Source organism: Drechmeria coniospora, chromosome 03 (genome assembly GCF_001625195.1).
Source record: "Drechmeria coniospora strain ARSEF 6962 chromosome 03, whole genome shotgun sequence".
Taxonomy (NCBI): Eukaryota; Fungi; Ascomycota; class Sordariomycetes; order Hypocreales; family Ophiocordycipitaceae; genus Drechmeria; species Drechmeria coniospora.
The window spans coordinates 4628948-4644971 of NC_054391.1; the positions used below are offsets into that span (position 1 = coordinate 4628948).

At 58.7% G+C, this 16024-nt stretch overlaps 5 protein-coding genes across 5 annotated transcripts; 2 read left to right on the plus strand and 3 right to left on the minus strand.

Annotated features, from left to right (window-relative positions):
• Positions 1 to 295: 295 nt before the first annotated feature.
• Positions 296 to 1704, plus strand: DCS_06964 (Mannose-1-phosphate guanyltransferase; the record flags this gene model as incomplete). The annotated part of the gene is made up of 2 exons (XM_040804251.1): positions 296 to 727; positions 808 to 1704. The coding sequence occupies 2 exons, from the start codon at positions 296 to 298 to the stop codon at positions 1702 to 1704; spliced, it is 1329 nt and encodes a 442-aa protein (XP_040654355.1).
• Positions 1705 to 4020: 2316 nt separating this feature from the next.
• DCS_06965 (phosphoglycerate mutase family protein) lies at positions 4021 to 4815 on the minus strand (the record flags this gene model as incomplete). Its single annotated transcript, XM_040804252.1, has 2 exons — positions 4021 to 4223; positions 4281 to 4815. 2 exons carry the CDS (start codon positions 4813 to 4815, stop codon positions 4021 to 4023), a joined length of 738 nt encoding a protein of 245 aa, XP_040654356.1.
• A 785-nt stretch (positions 4816 to 5600) lies between these two features.
• On the minus strand, positions 5601 to 8044 carry DCS_06966 (Vacuolar protein sorting-associated protein 27; the record flags this gene model as incomplete). The annotated part of the gene is made up of 5 exons (XM_040804253.1): positions 5601 to 6553; positions 6604 to 7354; positions 7428 to 7712; positions 7776 to 7908; positions 7971 to 8044. The coding sequence occupies 5 exons, from the start codon at positions 8042 to 8044 to the stop codon at positions 5601 to 5603; spliced, it is 2196 nt and encodes a 731-aa protein (XP_040654357.1).
• A 1200-nt stretch (positions 8045 to 9244) lies between these two features.
• DCS_06967 (uncharacterized protein) lies at positions 9245 to 12300 on the plus strand (the record flags this gene model as incomplete). Its single annotated transcript, XM_040804254.1, has 2 exons — positions 9245 to 11359; positions 11416 to 12300. The coding sequence occupies 2 exons, from the start codon at positions 9245 to 9247 to the stop codon at positions 12298 to 12300; spliced, it is 3000 nt and encodes a 999-aa protein (XP_040654358.1).
• Positions 12301 to 12886: 586 nt separating this feature from the next.
• On the minus strand, positions 12887 to 15150 carry DCS_06968 (Long-chain acyl-CoA synthetase; the record flags this gene model as incomplete). Its single annotated transcript, XM_040804255.1, has 4 exons — positions 12887 to 12976; positions 13043 to 14166; positions 14236 to 14657; positions 14711 to 15150. 4 exons carry the CDS (start codon positions 15148 to 15150, stop codon positions 12887 to 12889), a joined length of 2076 nt encoding a protein of 691 aa, XP_040654359.1.
• Positions 15151 to 16024: the final 874 nt, after the last annotated feature.

Here is a 16024-nt window from a genome sequence, read left to right on the forward strand (position 1 = left end):
TCGGACCCTCTTGGCTCTACTTAGCTGCTGCTGCTAGTCCTCCGCTCCGTTGTTCTCCTCGAACCACTCGCTCACTGTCCAGTCCTGACCTGACCTGACCCGTCCCTTCCTGAGCAGCCCTACCATTTAATACGTGTTCATCCCGATCGACAATCCCGACGTCGTCCATCGCTCGCTTGCCGTCCGTCTCCGACTTCCTCCAACCGCGGACCTCCCTCGCTCTTCCCACGCCGTCCTCGTCCCAGATCGGTACCCTCCCCAAGCTCGACGGATCTCGCGACGACTCTCCGCCACCATGAAAGGTCGGTTAATTCGCCCTCTCCCCTTCTCACCTCTTGACGACCTCGCCAAGCTGACTGGTCGGCAGGACTCATTCTCGTCGGTGGCTTTGGCACCCGCCTCCGCCCGCTCGTACGCGCGCTCCCCCCTCGACCCTGCCTCCGTCCCGTCCCGTCTCGTGCTCTGCACTCCTGCTCGGTCTGCCAGGTGGCACGGCCGACCACGGCGACGCGACGACGCTCCATCTCCATGGCTAGGACCGACCTCCGCTAACTGCCGCGCCGCCGCCCGCCCCACGCAGACACTTACTCTTCCTAAGCCGCTCGTCGAGTTCGGCAACAAGCCCATGATCGTTCACCAGATCGAGGCCCTCGTCGCCGCCGGCGTCAAGGACATCGTCCTCGCCGTCAACTACAGGCCCGAGATCATGGAAAAGTTCCTCCAAGAGGTTCGTCTCCTCGGCTGCGCCGACGGTTTGCCGCCAGTGCGCGTCCCCATGGCCGCCCTTGTTTCTGACACCCGTCTCAGTACGAGCAAAAATACAACATCAACATCGAGTTCTCGGTCGAGTCGGAACCCCTCGACACCGCCGGACCCTTGAAGCTCGCCGAGAAGATCCTGACCAAGGACGACTCCCCCTTCTTCGTCCTCAACTCGGACGTCATCTGCGAATACCCCTTCGCCGAACTCCTCAAGTATCACAGGAACCACGGTGACGAGGGCACCATCGTCGTCACCAAGGTCGAGGAACCGTCCAAGTATGGCGTCGTCGTCCACCAGCCAAATCACCCCTCCCGCATCGACCGATTCGTCGAGAAGCCCGTCGAGTTTGTCGGCAACCGCATCAACGCCGGCATGTACATCTTCAACACCTCCATCCTCAAGCGCATCGAGCTCCGCCCTACCTCGATCGAGAAGGAAACCTTCCCCGCCATGGTCCGTGACAATCAGCTGCACTCGTTCGACCTCGACGGCTTCTGGATGGATGTCGGCCAGCCCAAGGACTTCCTCAGCGGCACCTGCCTCTACCTCTCCTCGCTCACCAAGCGCGGCAGCAAGGAGCTCACACCGCCGACGCAGCACTACGTCCACGGCGGCAACGTCCTCATCGACCCCTCGGCCAAGATTGGCAAGAACTGCCGCATCGGCCCCAACGTCACCATCGGCCCCGATGTCGTCGTCGGCGACGGCGTCCGCCTCCAGCGCTGCGTCCTCCTCCGCGGCTCCAAGGTCAAGGATCACGCCTGGGTCAAGTCCACCATCGTCGGCTGGAACAGCACCGTCGGCCGCTGGGCGCGGCTCGAGAACGTCACCGTTCTCGGCGACGACGTCACCATCGGCGACGAGATCTACGTCAACGGCGGCAGTGTCCTGCCCCACAAGTCCATCAAGGCCAACGTCGACGTTCCCGCAATCATCATGTAACGACGAAATGACACGACCGATCCCAACCGAGGAACCCGCCACTCTCCTCCTAAAGGTTGTCTCCGAAAACAGTTGATGTGGAAACGCGAGACGCCAACTTTAATACCAGCCCTGTCTGCTTCAAGTGCCATGCCACTTTGTTTTAACTTTTCAACCAATTTTTTGTTGTTTCTTCCTCGAGTAATCGATTCGGCGTCATGGGAAGGAGGGACATTTGGGCAGGCGAAATCATCAGAGGAAGGGAAGAGCGGGCGCTCCGCTCGATGCACGCACCTGGAAGGCCCACGAGTGTGTATGGAGGCAGCATGCGAGGCTAGTGAATTGACCACTGTCGACGGAAGTTCTTTTTGACGCGCGCCTTGTGAATGGAATGGTCCACCATGCCCCCGTCCTTGATGCTCCTCCTTGACCGGCATCGTGCAGCCCAGGCAGCGTAACGCCGAGCATCCCGATCGCCTACTGCGCCATCCATCTTTTCCTCTATTTTGCTTCCCCCACAGGTCATTTCTCAACGAATCGGGATTTCGGCCGACTTTCCTCCTTCTCTCCGTCCTCCCCTTCTCCTCTCCCCTCCCTCCCTCCTCCCTCTTCCCTCCCTTTCCTCACCGCCATAGGGGATGCGGGAGGGGAGATGTCGGAAAGTTGGGAATGAGCCGCCAAAATGCCAACACGTTTCCAAACATTCCCAGTGACCACATTCTGTATCCATTGTTCGAGCTTCTGTGCCGATCGACAGGAGGCGCCCTGGCTACTTCATCTAAGTTGAAACAACATCAGCATGTCAAAAATGGGGGTTTTCTGGGTCGCCAATGCCAAACCCATGTACCCTTGGCACCCAGCCCCCCTGATCCTCAATTGAGGGTGCCTGACTTGGCAGCTTCTCAAGCACTTCCTGGATTACTATGTAGATGTTGAGTCCTGCACAGGTATAGGTAACGTGATTTGCGCGTTGGTGACATTGGCGTTAGCTACCTTTTTCTGCCATGAGCGGTCAAGAATCATCTCGCGACTCCTCACTTGGCCACTTCCCCACTGCTTCCCAGAAACGGCATCGGTTTGTCGAGGACCAGATGTTTGACTGAACAAAGGACACGAGGGCAAAACGTCGTATTGAATGCCGAGCCCATGCCAACAATCTTGATGAAAAAGTATCCGTTCAGCAGCTCCAACGGTCATCGTGCGGCTATTGAGGAAACGAACGGCACAAGGGCCAACAATGCGGTTCCCTTGATGGAAATTTCGGTCGTTTCGCCCCGGTTACAGGGGAGCATCAACTGCAGCTGTTGCGGAAATCCAAATCGAAAACCCTTCTGGTGACTCACTTTGCCTGGCAGGACTGAAAAATGAGGACTTGGACCAGTTTCCACGACGCCAAGCACGCGAACTACTCGAGCACGAAGAACCGCCATTGAGCGTCGTCAAACATGCCCATGGGTCATCAAGATCTGCAGACGAATACGGTGATGGCTTGCAAAGATTCATCTCCCAAATCAAGCTCAGCCATGACTTCTGGGCGAGTGAATTAGACCCCTCCTCCACCGATGAGCCTGACTGGCCGATTATTCTAGACAACATCGAAGAGCAGATAGGCAATACTTCATCGAATAAATTTGATTATGACTCGATATGGCGGAAAAGCCACTGGAAGATGACTCGAACCGTTTCACAACAGATGTCTCGAACCGCGTCAGATCCCGCCATTATAGCCTGGAGGTCGACGCCGTTACAAAGCATGCAATTCAGATTTTATAAACCGTGCCTTCATTGCAGAGAAATGCCATGTACAGAAGCCACCCGCATGTCGTCGTCTTTGGACTGTTCGTGCGCGTTCTTTATTCCTGCCAGAAGACTTTCCAGCGGAGGCAATATTTCCAGTTCCACGATCTGTTCAAAGAACCAGCCCCATACAAGAGTGGTGCTCGTCTTGGCTAGGAGCTAGATGAGTCCGTCAACGATGCGGCCCAGGAGTTTCTGCCCCCCCAGTGTGTGGGAGGCAAGAGCTACTGTTGCTGAAAGTTGACAAGGGACTCGCGATCGCCGCTGGGTTTAAGCGTCCTTGTTATGGAGATTCCGCCAACGATGTGGAGAGATATACAGAGAAGCGGGCCATTTTGGGCCGCAATGGCTTAGACGACCTTGTGATGCGTCAAGCGATTTTACGACAGCCGATGCATCGAATGAGAGTCGTGCCGGCCTCGGTACGAATGAATATCTATGACTGCTTGATCTTTCCAATTCTTGTCTACTGCGTGTCTACTGACACTCGCTTCCTCATTCCATATCAGTTTATCGTCTCGCTGACGGCCCTTTCTACGATCAAGCTTTGATCTTCAGGTACGGAGCGACGCGGTCCTGCATGACTGCTCGTAACTCACGTTGCTCAGTAGGAGATGGCGGTTTCGTGCTGAGTTTGCGCCGTCGCCAGCTCTCCTCGGTCTCGACGAGCGCAGCCTCATCGTCGGCCCCTGATGGGTCCGCAAATTGGTATGACCGATACTCGCAGTTGTCCCAGCCCGTGGCTGAATATTGTCAGATTCAGTCTACAACTTTGGAACGTCGAGCATGGGACCACCTACCTCGGCCGTTCGGAATGCCCTGCCAGTCGTCCGTGAGGAAATGGAGCATGCCACCGTGAGAGACGACGACGACATGATCATCGCCGCTTCCAGCCAGCGCCCGCAACGCTGTCCTCGACTCCCGTGCACGCTCAGCTATTTTCTCGAGGGTCGGTTCAAAGACACTACCCGCTCCTTTCTCCGTCCATCCGTCACTCACACGAGCCAGGTCGACGCGGCCACCAAACTCATCAAGAAGCCGCTGCGTGCTAGAACCCGTGTCGCATGGCGAGTCAGAAACCTCCTGCAAGACATCCAGTGCGACGATGGGGTAAAGCGAGTCGTGGCCAAAGGCCGCGACGCAGGTGGCTAGCGTCCGGCGTAGGGGAGAAGCGACAAGGCGGGTGACGAGGTCGTGGTAGGGAAACGCGGTGCGCAAGTCGGCGCATTGCGACGAGCCAAGCGTCGTGAGGTCCGGGTCGCGGATGGATTCATTTTCGACGCTGAGGTTGTGCACGCCTTGGGCGTGGCGCACGAGGTGGATTGTAGGTGCCATGATGTGCGATGAGGATGTGAGGGCCGTTGAGGGTTATGAAGCGATGAAGCAATGAAGCGAGCAGCTGGAGGTTGAAAATCAGAAGCGAATATTGCACTGTGGTGCTCAGTACGTTGCATCAACATCGGCCCCTACGAGCTCATCACGAGAAGGCACAATTTGATCGACTATTTATACAGTTCCGTCCGATGGACGGACGGGGTGACTGTCACCCTCGCCGGTGCTTGGCCGGTGCGGAGTCACCCTTTTTGGCAGAGCTTAATCCTCCCTCCGTCCTCGGCGCCGATTGAACCCACACCACGCTGCTGCGCAAGCGAACGGCGGAGGCACGCACGGAGATCGCTCCGCCGCTTGCCTCAATCGCGTAGGATCATACATTAGCCCTGAATACAAATTTCCGGTGCGTCCGGTTCACAATTTGATGAACAGACGTTAGACATTTGATGACTTAATCGAAAGGTGCTATTCAGTGGCCCCGTCATGACTTCGTACACTCAATCCGCCGCGAACTCTCGGCTGCCTCCTCGTGCGCAATTTGGGGTTACAACACCCCTCGGCCTCAGCTAACGGGGTCATAGCTTTGGAACACGGCTGGCACAACCTAGGTCATGAAATGGCACTGTCACAGACCATAACGCCTCGAGCCTCTGTGCCCCTTTGCTGTATGTAGTACAACGAGGCCGCAAAAGTCTTCAGCCGCGAACGGGTTTGCCTCCCAAAGTCGAGTCATTCGCCAACCAACGCCATCGTCTCCTAGCATGCAAAACCAACAGGTCTAAGCAAAATTATAGCTCAATAAGCGCCTCCTCAACCACGGGTTTCTTTTTGGGCTCATTCTGGGGAGCGGACGGAAAAGATTCCTGGGTATAACCGGGGTATGCCCACGATTGAGGAGCCGGTGATGATTGCTGCAGTCCTTGCTGTGGAGTCGACTGCTGCGATGCCGGTGGTTGCCAGTATGTCTGCTGTGAAGTAGGCGGCTGCTGCTGCTGCTGCTGCTGCTGCTGCTGCTGCTGGATATGTGGAAGTTGGGTCTGCTGCAACTGGGGCGTCTGCTGCGGCGGCTGCGAGGGCATCCCAGGTTGAGCATGAGCCTGCACCGGCGTCGGGTGCGAAGGGGTTGCCAGTGGCGCCGACTGGTACTGCATCGTCTGTTGAAGGTTGGGGTACGGCGAAGCGTTGGCGTCCGGACCGGACACGGATGCCGAACGTACAGAGGTCGACGCCACGGAATGTCTGTGGCCGAAGTAGTACGATCCTCGACGATCCGCCGAAGGTGATGCGCTCGACTGCTGTGGGGGTGGCATTCTCTGCGCCGAATCCATTGGCGGCAATTGCTGCGAATACGGCTCTTGAGGCACCTGTTGTCCGCCGCTGTGCCAGCTTTCTCTCCGCTGGAGAAGCTGCGGCGGCGGCGGCGCATGACCAGGCTGGGGTCCGGCGCTAGGCACGTACGGGAACTGGGGTTGCTGGGATGGTTGTGGGTGCTGCTGGTAGGGAGCTTGGCCGGGAGGCATGTGGTACTGGGAAGGCTGTCGACCAGTGTAGAAGTTTTCGGCGGCATTCTCGGGCACGGGTGAGGACAGCGAAGGGTATGGGCCCGGTGGCTGGCGTGATGACGGAAGGTTGTAGCCGCCGAGGCTCTGTTGGCTATACGCCTTGGATAGCCTGTCCTCCAGCATACGGTCGTAGTATCGCACGACTGTCGACAGTTTGGCGTGAAGGTCTAACAAGGTATCTGCATGCCGTCAGAAATGGAAATCGGAGGAGGAGTCATGGTTCCTGTACCATGTTTGCTCATCGTCTCGCCGTACGTCCTTGCCAGCTTCGGACGCAGCGTTCCGATGCTGTCGTAGAGCTCCTGGATTTGAGGCTCTCGCAGGATCGTACCCGGTGGCTGCGTCTGAAGACGGTCGACAAGGGTAGCGAAGAGGTTGATATTTTCCGCCTCCACAAGCGACAACTCATATTCGTTCTTGGGTAGGACAAATTTGGCCGAGTTCGAACTAGTCGGGTCCGAGGTTTGCTGCTTCAGCGCCGCCGCATGTTGCTTCTTTTGCTCCTCCATATCCGCCAAAGAAGCGGCAATGGCGGCCTTTAAATCGGCATCCTCCTCTTCGACCTGCTTCGCTGCCACCGAGCCGCCAGCTGGCTCGTTTCTATTTGTCAAAGGCTCGGCATACCCATGAGAGGCGCCTTTGACCTCCTCCAGGCTCATTGCTAGCGCCTTCTTCAAGTCGTCATCAAAGCCATCGTCGACACGAGCGTTCCGGGGCTGCATGGCCGACGTGCTGCGAGTCTTGTGCGGGTATGTAGGGGATCGGTCGAGCTCCTTATAGCCCTTGCCTGTGAGCTTTGCGTAGCATCCGTCATCCACACGGACGGGGGTAAGGATGCCGAGGTGCGGCAGAGCTACCGTCTTGCTCGAGCACTGCTGGTCGAAGCAGTTGCCACAGTTTCGACAGTGGTGTTTCCGATTCGTAAACGTAAACGGTGTCCGGCATCGCATGCATACGTCAGAGTCGGCCCATTCGGGAGGCTGTCGATACGACCAGGTCAGAGAGGGCTTCACGCCAAGGGGAAGGGCGGGGCGGGCTCGGGTATCTGCCTACCGCGCTGCTATCAATCATACTACTTGCCACCGTCACCCGAGGGGGGAACTGGTAGCCCTCCCGCTGTAGCGTTCGATACACTTCTCCGATGTAGGAGAGGTCATGTCGACCCTCGGTGGCGCCGGCCCAAGATTGTATGAGCTCCAGCATTTTCGACTTGACCTCTGCATTGACGGCAACGGGACCAACAGCCTGCAGGAGGGAGACAAGGTTGTCCATGAACTCTCGGGAGGCGATTTCGGCCAGAAAATGCGAGCCGCCATTCTTGACGCACGTGTCGGTGAGCTGGGTCGGATCATATCAGCAACGAAGGCTCATCGGGGACTTTGGACACGAGAGGCTGCGTACGTTGAGAGCGCTCAGCTGCGTGTTTGGATTCTTGTTGCCTATGCGTCGCTTGAGCGACCGCATGGCCTCCTTAGGAGCGACTGTCTTGGATCTGATCACATCGGAGATCTCGAGGTTCAAAGCAATATCCTCCCTAGCAGCCCGGGCCGGTCAGCAATCAAACGGGGAGCCAGCGTTGCATATCCGAGCGCCTACAAGCTGCTTCCCGTGGCCTTTTCGATTTGCTCGTCCAGAGCAGAGTTGGCCGAGGACGACCACCAGCTCAACATGGTGCAGAGCGTCGCTCGTGGGGAACCGGCAGAGGCGGAGGATTGAACCAAAGGGTCGGTGACGAGGCAAGGATGAGCAACGGTCGAGCTGAGAAGCACGAGAAGCGCTGTATTTGGGGGTGCAGAGGATGGATGGAGATGAAAAGAATGCAGGAAGTCGCGGCGATGAAGAATTCGGGTTGTCGATGGCCGCCCTGCTCGTGAAGGCGATGAGGCAAGGAACTGCGTCGTCGCCAGCGCTTGTGATTCGGCACCTAAGGAGTGTTGCGTCAGCTGGTAAGGGCCAGCAATACAGCGATAGGTCCACTATGGTGGTGGTGGTTGTCATCCTCTGTACAGTACGGAGTACTGTTACGATATGTACTCCGTACCGTACGGAGTACCCCCTACGTGTACGAATCAGCCGGCCTGGTGGTGCGGGTAGGTACCAGTACTACTTACTGTACTGTAGGTACCAGTACTTGCGCGTACTTGTACTAACTACAAGTAGGTGTTCGGCTAAACTACGAAACTGCCCCGCCGCAAGGTACGAGAGCGATGACGATGTCGCTGAGCAGGCGCTGAGCCAGGGTGTCGTGTGGCGCTAAATTTCTACCCGCGTCAAGGAGCGAGGAGCAGCGGGCTATCTGGGAGTTACCTGGAGTGGTTTTCGTCGTGACCTGCTGAGCCACCCAACTGCCGCCTAATGAGAGGTCACTCATTAACATCTGCCAGTACTGCTCCCCCCCCTATGGAAGTACTAGTGGTACACGATGTTCTGCCACCACCAGCGTCCTCTTGCATCCAGCAACCTCCTCAAACACGGCCCAGTACATCTGCAGGATCTCGTCATTGTTGCCCCCCCTCCCAACCCCGCGATCGAGCCAAGAAGCCGCGGAGGTTGTTGGTCAAGTCGAGGATCCCTAATCGCAGGGCTGGGCAGCCAAAGATTCTTGTGCTTGCGCAGGGCGAAGACGTCGCGTGCCTCGACTTCAATCAATCACCACATCCCCGCCATCCATTCATTCGACTTGCAAATATACAGGGCTCCGTGCCATCGCTACCCTGCCGCCCGTGTGAACGCACAGTCGACGTACTCTGTTGAGAGATGAGACAGATTCCAGACAACATACTGCATCGAGAGCAATCGCAGGTGGTGCCGTGGCGGTTGAGCGCTGGTGTCCGCCTACGATAGCTCTGGCTCCCACCCAAAGGCCCACGATGGCAACGAACGCCAGAAACGGGTTTACTGCGGGCTACGAAGGCAAAGATGACGGAAGAAATGGAGCGTCTTCCCGCCCGGACGCCGCGCCGCTTCCCCATATCGATGACATTCTTGCGAGACCGACCGACATCGATGCGAACCAGTCGATCAAGCGGCTGCTAGAACAGGCAGAAACGGCCTTCAAGCAGTCCGAGATCAGTCGCGACTTCAACAGGCCAGATGTCGCGCTCAAAGAGTATATCAGGGCGTCGATCATTGCCGTCCAGGTCATCTCGAAACACCAAGATTACCATGCCCAGAGAAGCGATCATGGTGGCGTTGGGAAGGCCCACGCCACTCTCCTGAAGAAGATATCTCAGCAGAATGATGCATACGAACGGATCAAACACGATATCATGGAAGACAACAAGAGAACCGGGGTGCTGCCGGTGGTACGGCGCTTCAAATCATTACCTGCAGCGTCCAATGGGCCTGCGGCTCGGCCCGGAGTCCAGCAACCAACCAGCAATGGGCACGCACAACCGGTGGTTAACGGGTCGTCCAAAAAGACGAAACCACTGGTGCATCCAAAACCCCAATCACTACATGGAAATGCCATACAACACGGGAGTGGTCCCGCCGCGTCGGTGAATGGAGCTGCTGCTGATCTGGCCGCCCGTTTTGCGAGCCTCAGAGGTCCGCAGGCATCTCCTGGACAGGACCCTCGTATCAAAACATACACGATCCCAGCTTACAAGGAGACTCCAAAGCTTCCAGAAAGTCGGGTTCTCACCATCGATATCGGTGCAGATCCTTCCGCCTTGCCCAAGATACCCGATGCCATCTACAGCCCAGCCCGCGGTAGCGTGTCTGGGGAGGCGGCGAGGTTGCCGACCAGTACGCCTCGCGGCCTTTTCACCCGTAGGGCCTCTTCGCCTTCTGTTCCCAGCACACCGAGCATATCGCAGCACCAGGGCAGCGAATACTTTCCTCCCGTTCCCGAGGAGGCAGTTGAGCATATTACGATCCCCGAGGGGGACAGCGTGACTGCTGAGCAGCTGTACGATATCATGAAGGGAAAGGGTTCCATCCTGCTAATTGACGTTCGACCGCGCGGAGATTTCGACGACGGCCACATCATGTCTTCATCCATCATCTGCGTCGAGCCGAGCATTCTCCTGCGGGACAACATCTCCTCGGATGACATATCGGAGAGCATGGTTCTCTCCCCCCAGCAAGATCAGCCTCTCTTTGAGAAACGGGACAAGTACGACTTGGTGGTGTTTTATGACCAGAACTCGGAGCGTATCATTCAGTCGCCAAAGAACTCGGACGAAGTCGTCGTGCTGTCGTTGCACCGGGCCCTGGTGCACCTCAACTATGGTCGAGAGCTCAGGAGGCCACCGGTAATATTGAAAGGAGGTTTGGATGCTTGGATCGACCTGATGGGATCGGGCGCCCTGCAGTCCACGTCGGCCGCAACCTCGACCTCCGTTAGGCCGAACAGGAGGCACGGGGTAATTCAACGGCGAGGGTCCAAATACGTCGTGGCGCCATTGCTTCCCGCCGATGTCAGGGCTTGGCAGAATACGCTGGAGAAGGAGGCTCACCAAACTGCCACGCGACCAATCTTCCCTCGCACGGGCGAAGAGTTCCTGAGGTCGCGGCCAGAACTGACCGAGAAACAATCCATGAGGTCTTCTGTCGCTGCTGAAGACCAGCACATGCACAAATTTGACTCACATGCCCAGCTCCCGGCCCCGCCGACGCGTCCTCGGGCCGCTGTACAAAGGCCCAGCCATAGCGGCCTGTCTCATGGGGACGAGGATGACTGGGCGGGAGGTCGTTCCAGAAAGGCGACGGACCAGGTCTCTACGAGCGCTCCTAGGATGCCCACCGGGCTCAGCAATCCTCGGAACTGGTGCTACGCAAACAGTGTGCTCCAATCCCTCCTGGCCTCACCAGAATTTGGAAGGGAGCTGGCAGATTCGGAATGGGTGCAAAAGTACGACGTCCCAAGGAAGGAGGGTGAGACGATCAACCCACCTCAGCTCATGATTCAAATGTTGTCTAAACTATTTCACTGGATGAGCACGGGCATGTTCGAGACGATCAAAGCTACGACTCTCATGGTATGTTGCCCCCTTGATGGAAAACGCCCAAAGGTGATGCTCATAGCCGTGTATAGGACTACTCAAAGTACCTTTGCAAGGCTAGCGACCCTCAGTCGCAGTTTGGCGGTCTCGATCAACAAGACGCCCAAGAATTCATGTCATTCCTCATGGATCAAGTCCACGACGAGACGAACTCTCGGCGAAATTTGGCAAAGCCCAGGGTGGCGCAGCCGGAAACGAGAGGACGGGCACTCGTCGAGGCTGCGATCGAATACTGGGGGAACTATTCGGTGTACAATCAGTCCATGGTTGACCGTTTCTGGCGCGGCGTCGACCTGTCCACGGTGCGGTGTATGCAGTGCGACTCGCGCACATACACATTCTCACCCTTTGGCTGGATTCCTGTTCCTGTCGGCAACGGTCGAGATATGACACTTGCCGAGGCGCTCGGGCAATACATTGCAGGGAACAGGTTGGATGACTTCGCCTGCGACCACTGCGGTGGAAAGCGAAAGGCGTTGCAGTCGATGTCGTTGGCCCGAATGCCGCCCCTCCTGTGTCTCAGCTTCCGCCGCTTCGACTATTGCGGCGGGGGATTGACGAAATCTACGGCGGCCATTTCGTGGGATTTCAACGACTTTGACTTTTCCCCGTACTTTGTCGACCGGCTGGACGGAGAATTTTCCAAGGCGCACGACAAGGCCTTCGGGGGGCCTTTTCGGTACCAGTGCTATGCCGTCATATCCCATTCGGGAAACAACATCAACGCAGGCCATTACATAGCCCACGTCCGCGACTCGAACTCGCGCGACCCGTATGCCTGGTTTCGGTGCAACGACACCACCGTCTCCAAGGTGCGCATCGGGAGCGGCGAGAGTTCGGACAAGCAGAAGGAGGTGTTTCGTGGCGACGCCGGCTTGGTCCCGTACCTCGTCTTCTTCAGGAGGAAGGGAGCATGAATCTTATTCGCGGCTGCATTCCCAGCCATGCGGAGGTGCACGGGAAGCGTCTCGGAGGGTAGAGCTGCCGGCTGATGTTATTTTTTTTGGCCCGGGCAAGTTTCATTTCTGCAGGCGAAGCATGGAGGCATTATTTATGTTGTCTAGGCAGGCATGTCGACGGAGTTTTGGCCATATATCGCCCCGAGGCAGGTTTTCGTCGCGATATGCAAAGACATCTCCACTGCCAGATGGTGCAGTCACGGAATATATCGCTGCTCCATCTGGCCATAATTGAATTACGCTCCCATGGATTGTAGACCGTGCATGAGTAAAATGCATCGACGAGGTACCTGGCGCGGCCTCGACGTGACGACGCATCAACCGGCATCCGTAGAACCACAGCGAAAAGAAACGAAGAATTTTACTAGTCATCTCATCGAGCCAGCGCCGGCCGAACGATAGTGCAGTACTGACAGGCCCCATGATGTCATCCTCAGGTATAAATCATTGAAAAAAATGGCAGCAACATCACAGTCGACGTGATGACGGGCGCGCAAGCTCCTTCTTCCCGTCCCGAAATCGTCATTCACACTTGCGCACGCACTCAAGCATTCTCGAGACAGGCATCGATGTCCTTCTTGAACGTGTCGCGAATGACCCTGCGGTTCAGCTTCTGGGTGGCGGTGACGAGCCCCTGGAGGAAAGGTTAGCAAGGCATGGATCGGGGGTGACGCACAGCGTCGTTCCGGGGGCAGCTTACGTTGTCAGGCGTCCACTCCTCGTTGGTGATGACGACGCCGGTGACAGTCTCCATGCTCGACAGACCAGAGCGCTTGGCGGAAGCCTGCAGATCCTTCAGGACGGCGCCGCGGACCTTCTGGTCCTGATGCATGCTGTGCTCGTCAACGCCGAGCGACTTGGCCAAGTCGCCAAGAACCTTTTCGTTGGCCATGATGACGGCGATGGGGCGGGAGTGCTCGGCATCGGCGTGGACCATGACGTTGGCCACGGCCTGGACGCCGCGGTAGATGGATTCGAGCTTCTCGAGGGCGATGTACTCGCCGCCCTGCATCTTGACGAGGTTCTTGACGCGGTCGATGACGCGCAGGTGACCGTCGACGGTGAACTCGCCGATGTCACCGGTGCGGAACCAGCCGTCGGGCGTGATCGCCTTGGCCGTTTCCTCCGCGTTGGCGTAGTACTCCTTCATGATGGGCTTGCCCCGGAGCCAGATCTCGCCCTGGGGCACCTCAGCGTCGGCCGAGTAGCCGAGCTCGTCGATGGAGACGAGCTTGACGTCGATGGAGGCCGGGATGGGGCCGATGGCGGTGGGCGAGTACTCGAGCGGGCAGCCCAGGGCACCGCTGGCGCACGTCTCGGTCAGGCCGTAACCGACGACCATGGGGGCGAGGACGAGGGAGAGGAAGTGCTTTGTGCCGTCGGAAATGCCGCTGGCGCCGTTCATGGTGAAGCGGAGGCGGCCGCCGGTCAGCTGGCGGACCTTGCTGAAGACGATGCCGTCGAAGATGCTGGCCATGGGCAGCTTGTTCTTGGACATGAAGGTCTTGTAGCTGAAGGCACCCCAGAAGAGGGACCGGACAATGGGCCCCGAGGTGGCCAGCTTGGCCATGACACCCTTCTTGACCGTCTCCCAGATCTGGGGGACGCCGACCATGGCGGTGGGCCGCAGCTCTCGCATATCGCCGGCGCAGTTCTTGACCGACGAGTCGGCCAGCGTGCGCGGGTTGCCGTAGCCGAGGGTGGCGCCGAGGAAGAGAACAAGGTTCTCCAGCACCATCTCGAAGATGTGGGCGAGGGGGAGGTAGGCGAGGACGACCTCGCGGTCGCTCACGCACTCGTCGATGCAGACCTTGATGCCCGTCACTGTCGGCCGGCCAGGGTCAGCACGAGGGTCCGGGAGGGAGGTGGAGGGAGGGAGGGAGGGTGACGTACAGCTGGCGACGAGGGCTTCGTGGGTGATGCAGGCGCCCTTGGGCAGGCCAGTGGAGCCCGAGGTGTACATGACGCAGTAGATGTCGGTTGGCTTCGCGGGCGAGGGGTCGACCATGTTCTCCTCACCGAGCTTGCGCAGCTCCTCGAAGGTGACGACCTTGAGGTTGGGGTGGTCCTCCTTGAACTTTTCGATCTCGCCGCCGGTGGCGAACATGCAGGCGTCGTTGACGATGACGGTCTTGATGCCGGCCTTCTTGACGGGGCCGGCGGCCGTCTTGAGCAGGTGGGGGTCGACGAACATGGCGCTCGCGCCGGTCTGGACGAGGGAGTGCTCGACGCCGCTCTCGCCGAGGGTGTCGTAGGCGGTGACGATGGAGATGGACTGGGAGGCGCACCCGTGGGACATGGAGAGCCACTGGGTGCTGGCAGGGGCGGTCAGCGAGGAAGGCTCGGCGACGGGCATCGGTCGGCTTACCTGGTGGAGGCGAAGATGTGGAGCTTGTCGTCGGAGGTGAGGCCGAGCTTGCGCAGGCCGGAGCCGAGCTGGAGGACGAGGCTCTCGTACTCCTTGTAGGTTATGAAGGTGTAGGGGGTGAGCTCGAAGAACTGCCACTCCTTGTCGACCTCCTGGACCTCGCCGCCGACGTTCTTCTTGATCTTCTTGGTCTCCTTGTGGACCTGGACGAGCTTGCGGGAGCCGACGGCCTCGTGGTTGGGGAAGACGCGGGCGCTCCGGGTGACGATGTCGAAGACGGTGTGGACGTCGTCGGCGGGCGTGGTGAGGAGGCCATCCTTGGCGGCGGGATGGCGACGGGGGATAGTCTCGCCGGGCACCTTTTTGTGATCGGGCGCCTCGATGGTGAAGGGCGGCTTGTGCACCGGGTTCAGCGGCATCTGGCACGACTTGTAGTCCATCCTGGCTGGCGGCGCCTCGGGCGGTGGGCGCGCGAATCAATCGGACAGACGGCGAGCGGGAGGAGATGTCTTCGGGAGGGGGAGAGTCGACGGGGGAGCGCGGACGGAGGACGGGGATGCGTCGGCGCGGCGCGAGGACGGACGAGAGGCGGGAGGAATTTTCCCGAGGGCAGGCGGCGGGACGAGGACGAGGATCGAGGATCGAGGACGGAGGACGGGGCGGGCGACGGGATGCGATGAGGGGGGGGGGGGGGACGGGCGGCGGAGGTGGAATGGAGAGGCGAAGAGGGGGCGAGGGGAGGAGGAAGGCAGGCAGGCAGGCAGGCAGGCCGGAGACGGGGAGGATGGAAGGCGAGGCAGGAGGCGAGGCAAGGCAGCAAGGCCACACGATTCCCGCCTGTGCCGTTTGTTTTGACGGCGGGCGACGGTGACGCCCCTAAGGTAGCGAGGCAAGTTGCCAAGCTATCCCTAGCTAGGGCCTGCCACGGCGCAGGGTGCGAGCCACGGCAACGGGGGACGGTGCCTGAATGCGGTTCGGGCCCGTACTGTACGTGTACCGCCCACGCAGGCGCGGCGGGTACAAGTACTGCGCAGCGATGATGGTGCCGCACCCACGCCCTGCCGAACAGAGACGGAGTCGCTTTGGTGGTTGCGCATGGGAGTACCAGTACTCGCAAAAGTCGTGGTTTCGTGCACGCGTAGGTACTCTCACAGTGCCGCGCAACTGTGCCGTACGGTACACGTACCTATGGCCGTCTCGTGCACGCACGCACAAGTAGGCACCGCAGCACGGTACACCCTCGAGTACAGTGGTGCAAGCACGGAGTACAGAGTACACAAGCGTGCAGCTCGGGAGGACAGCCTGCACAGGTAC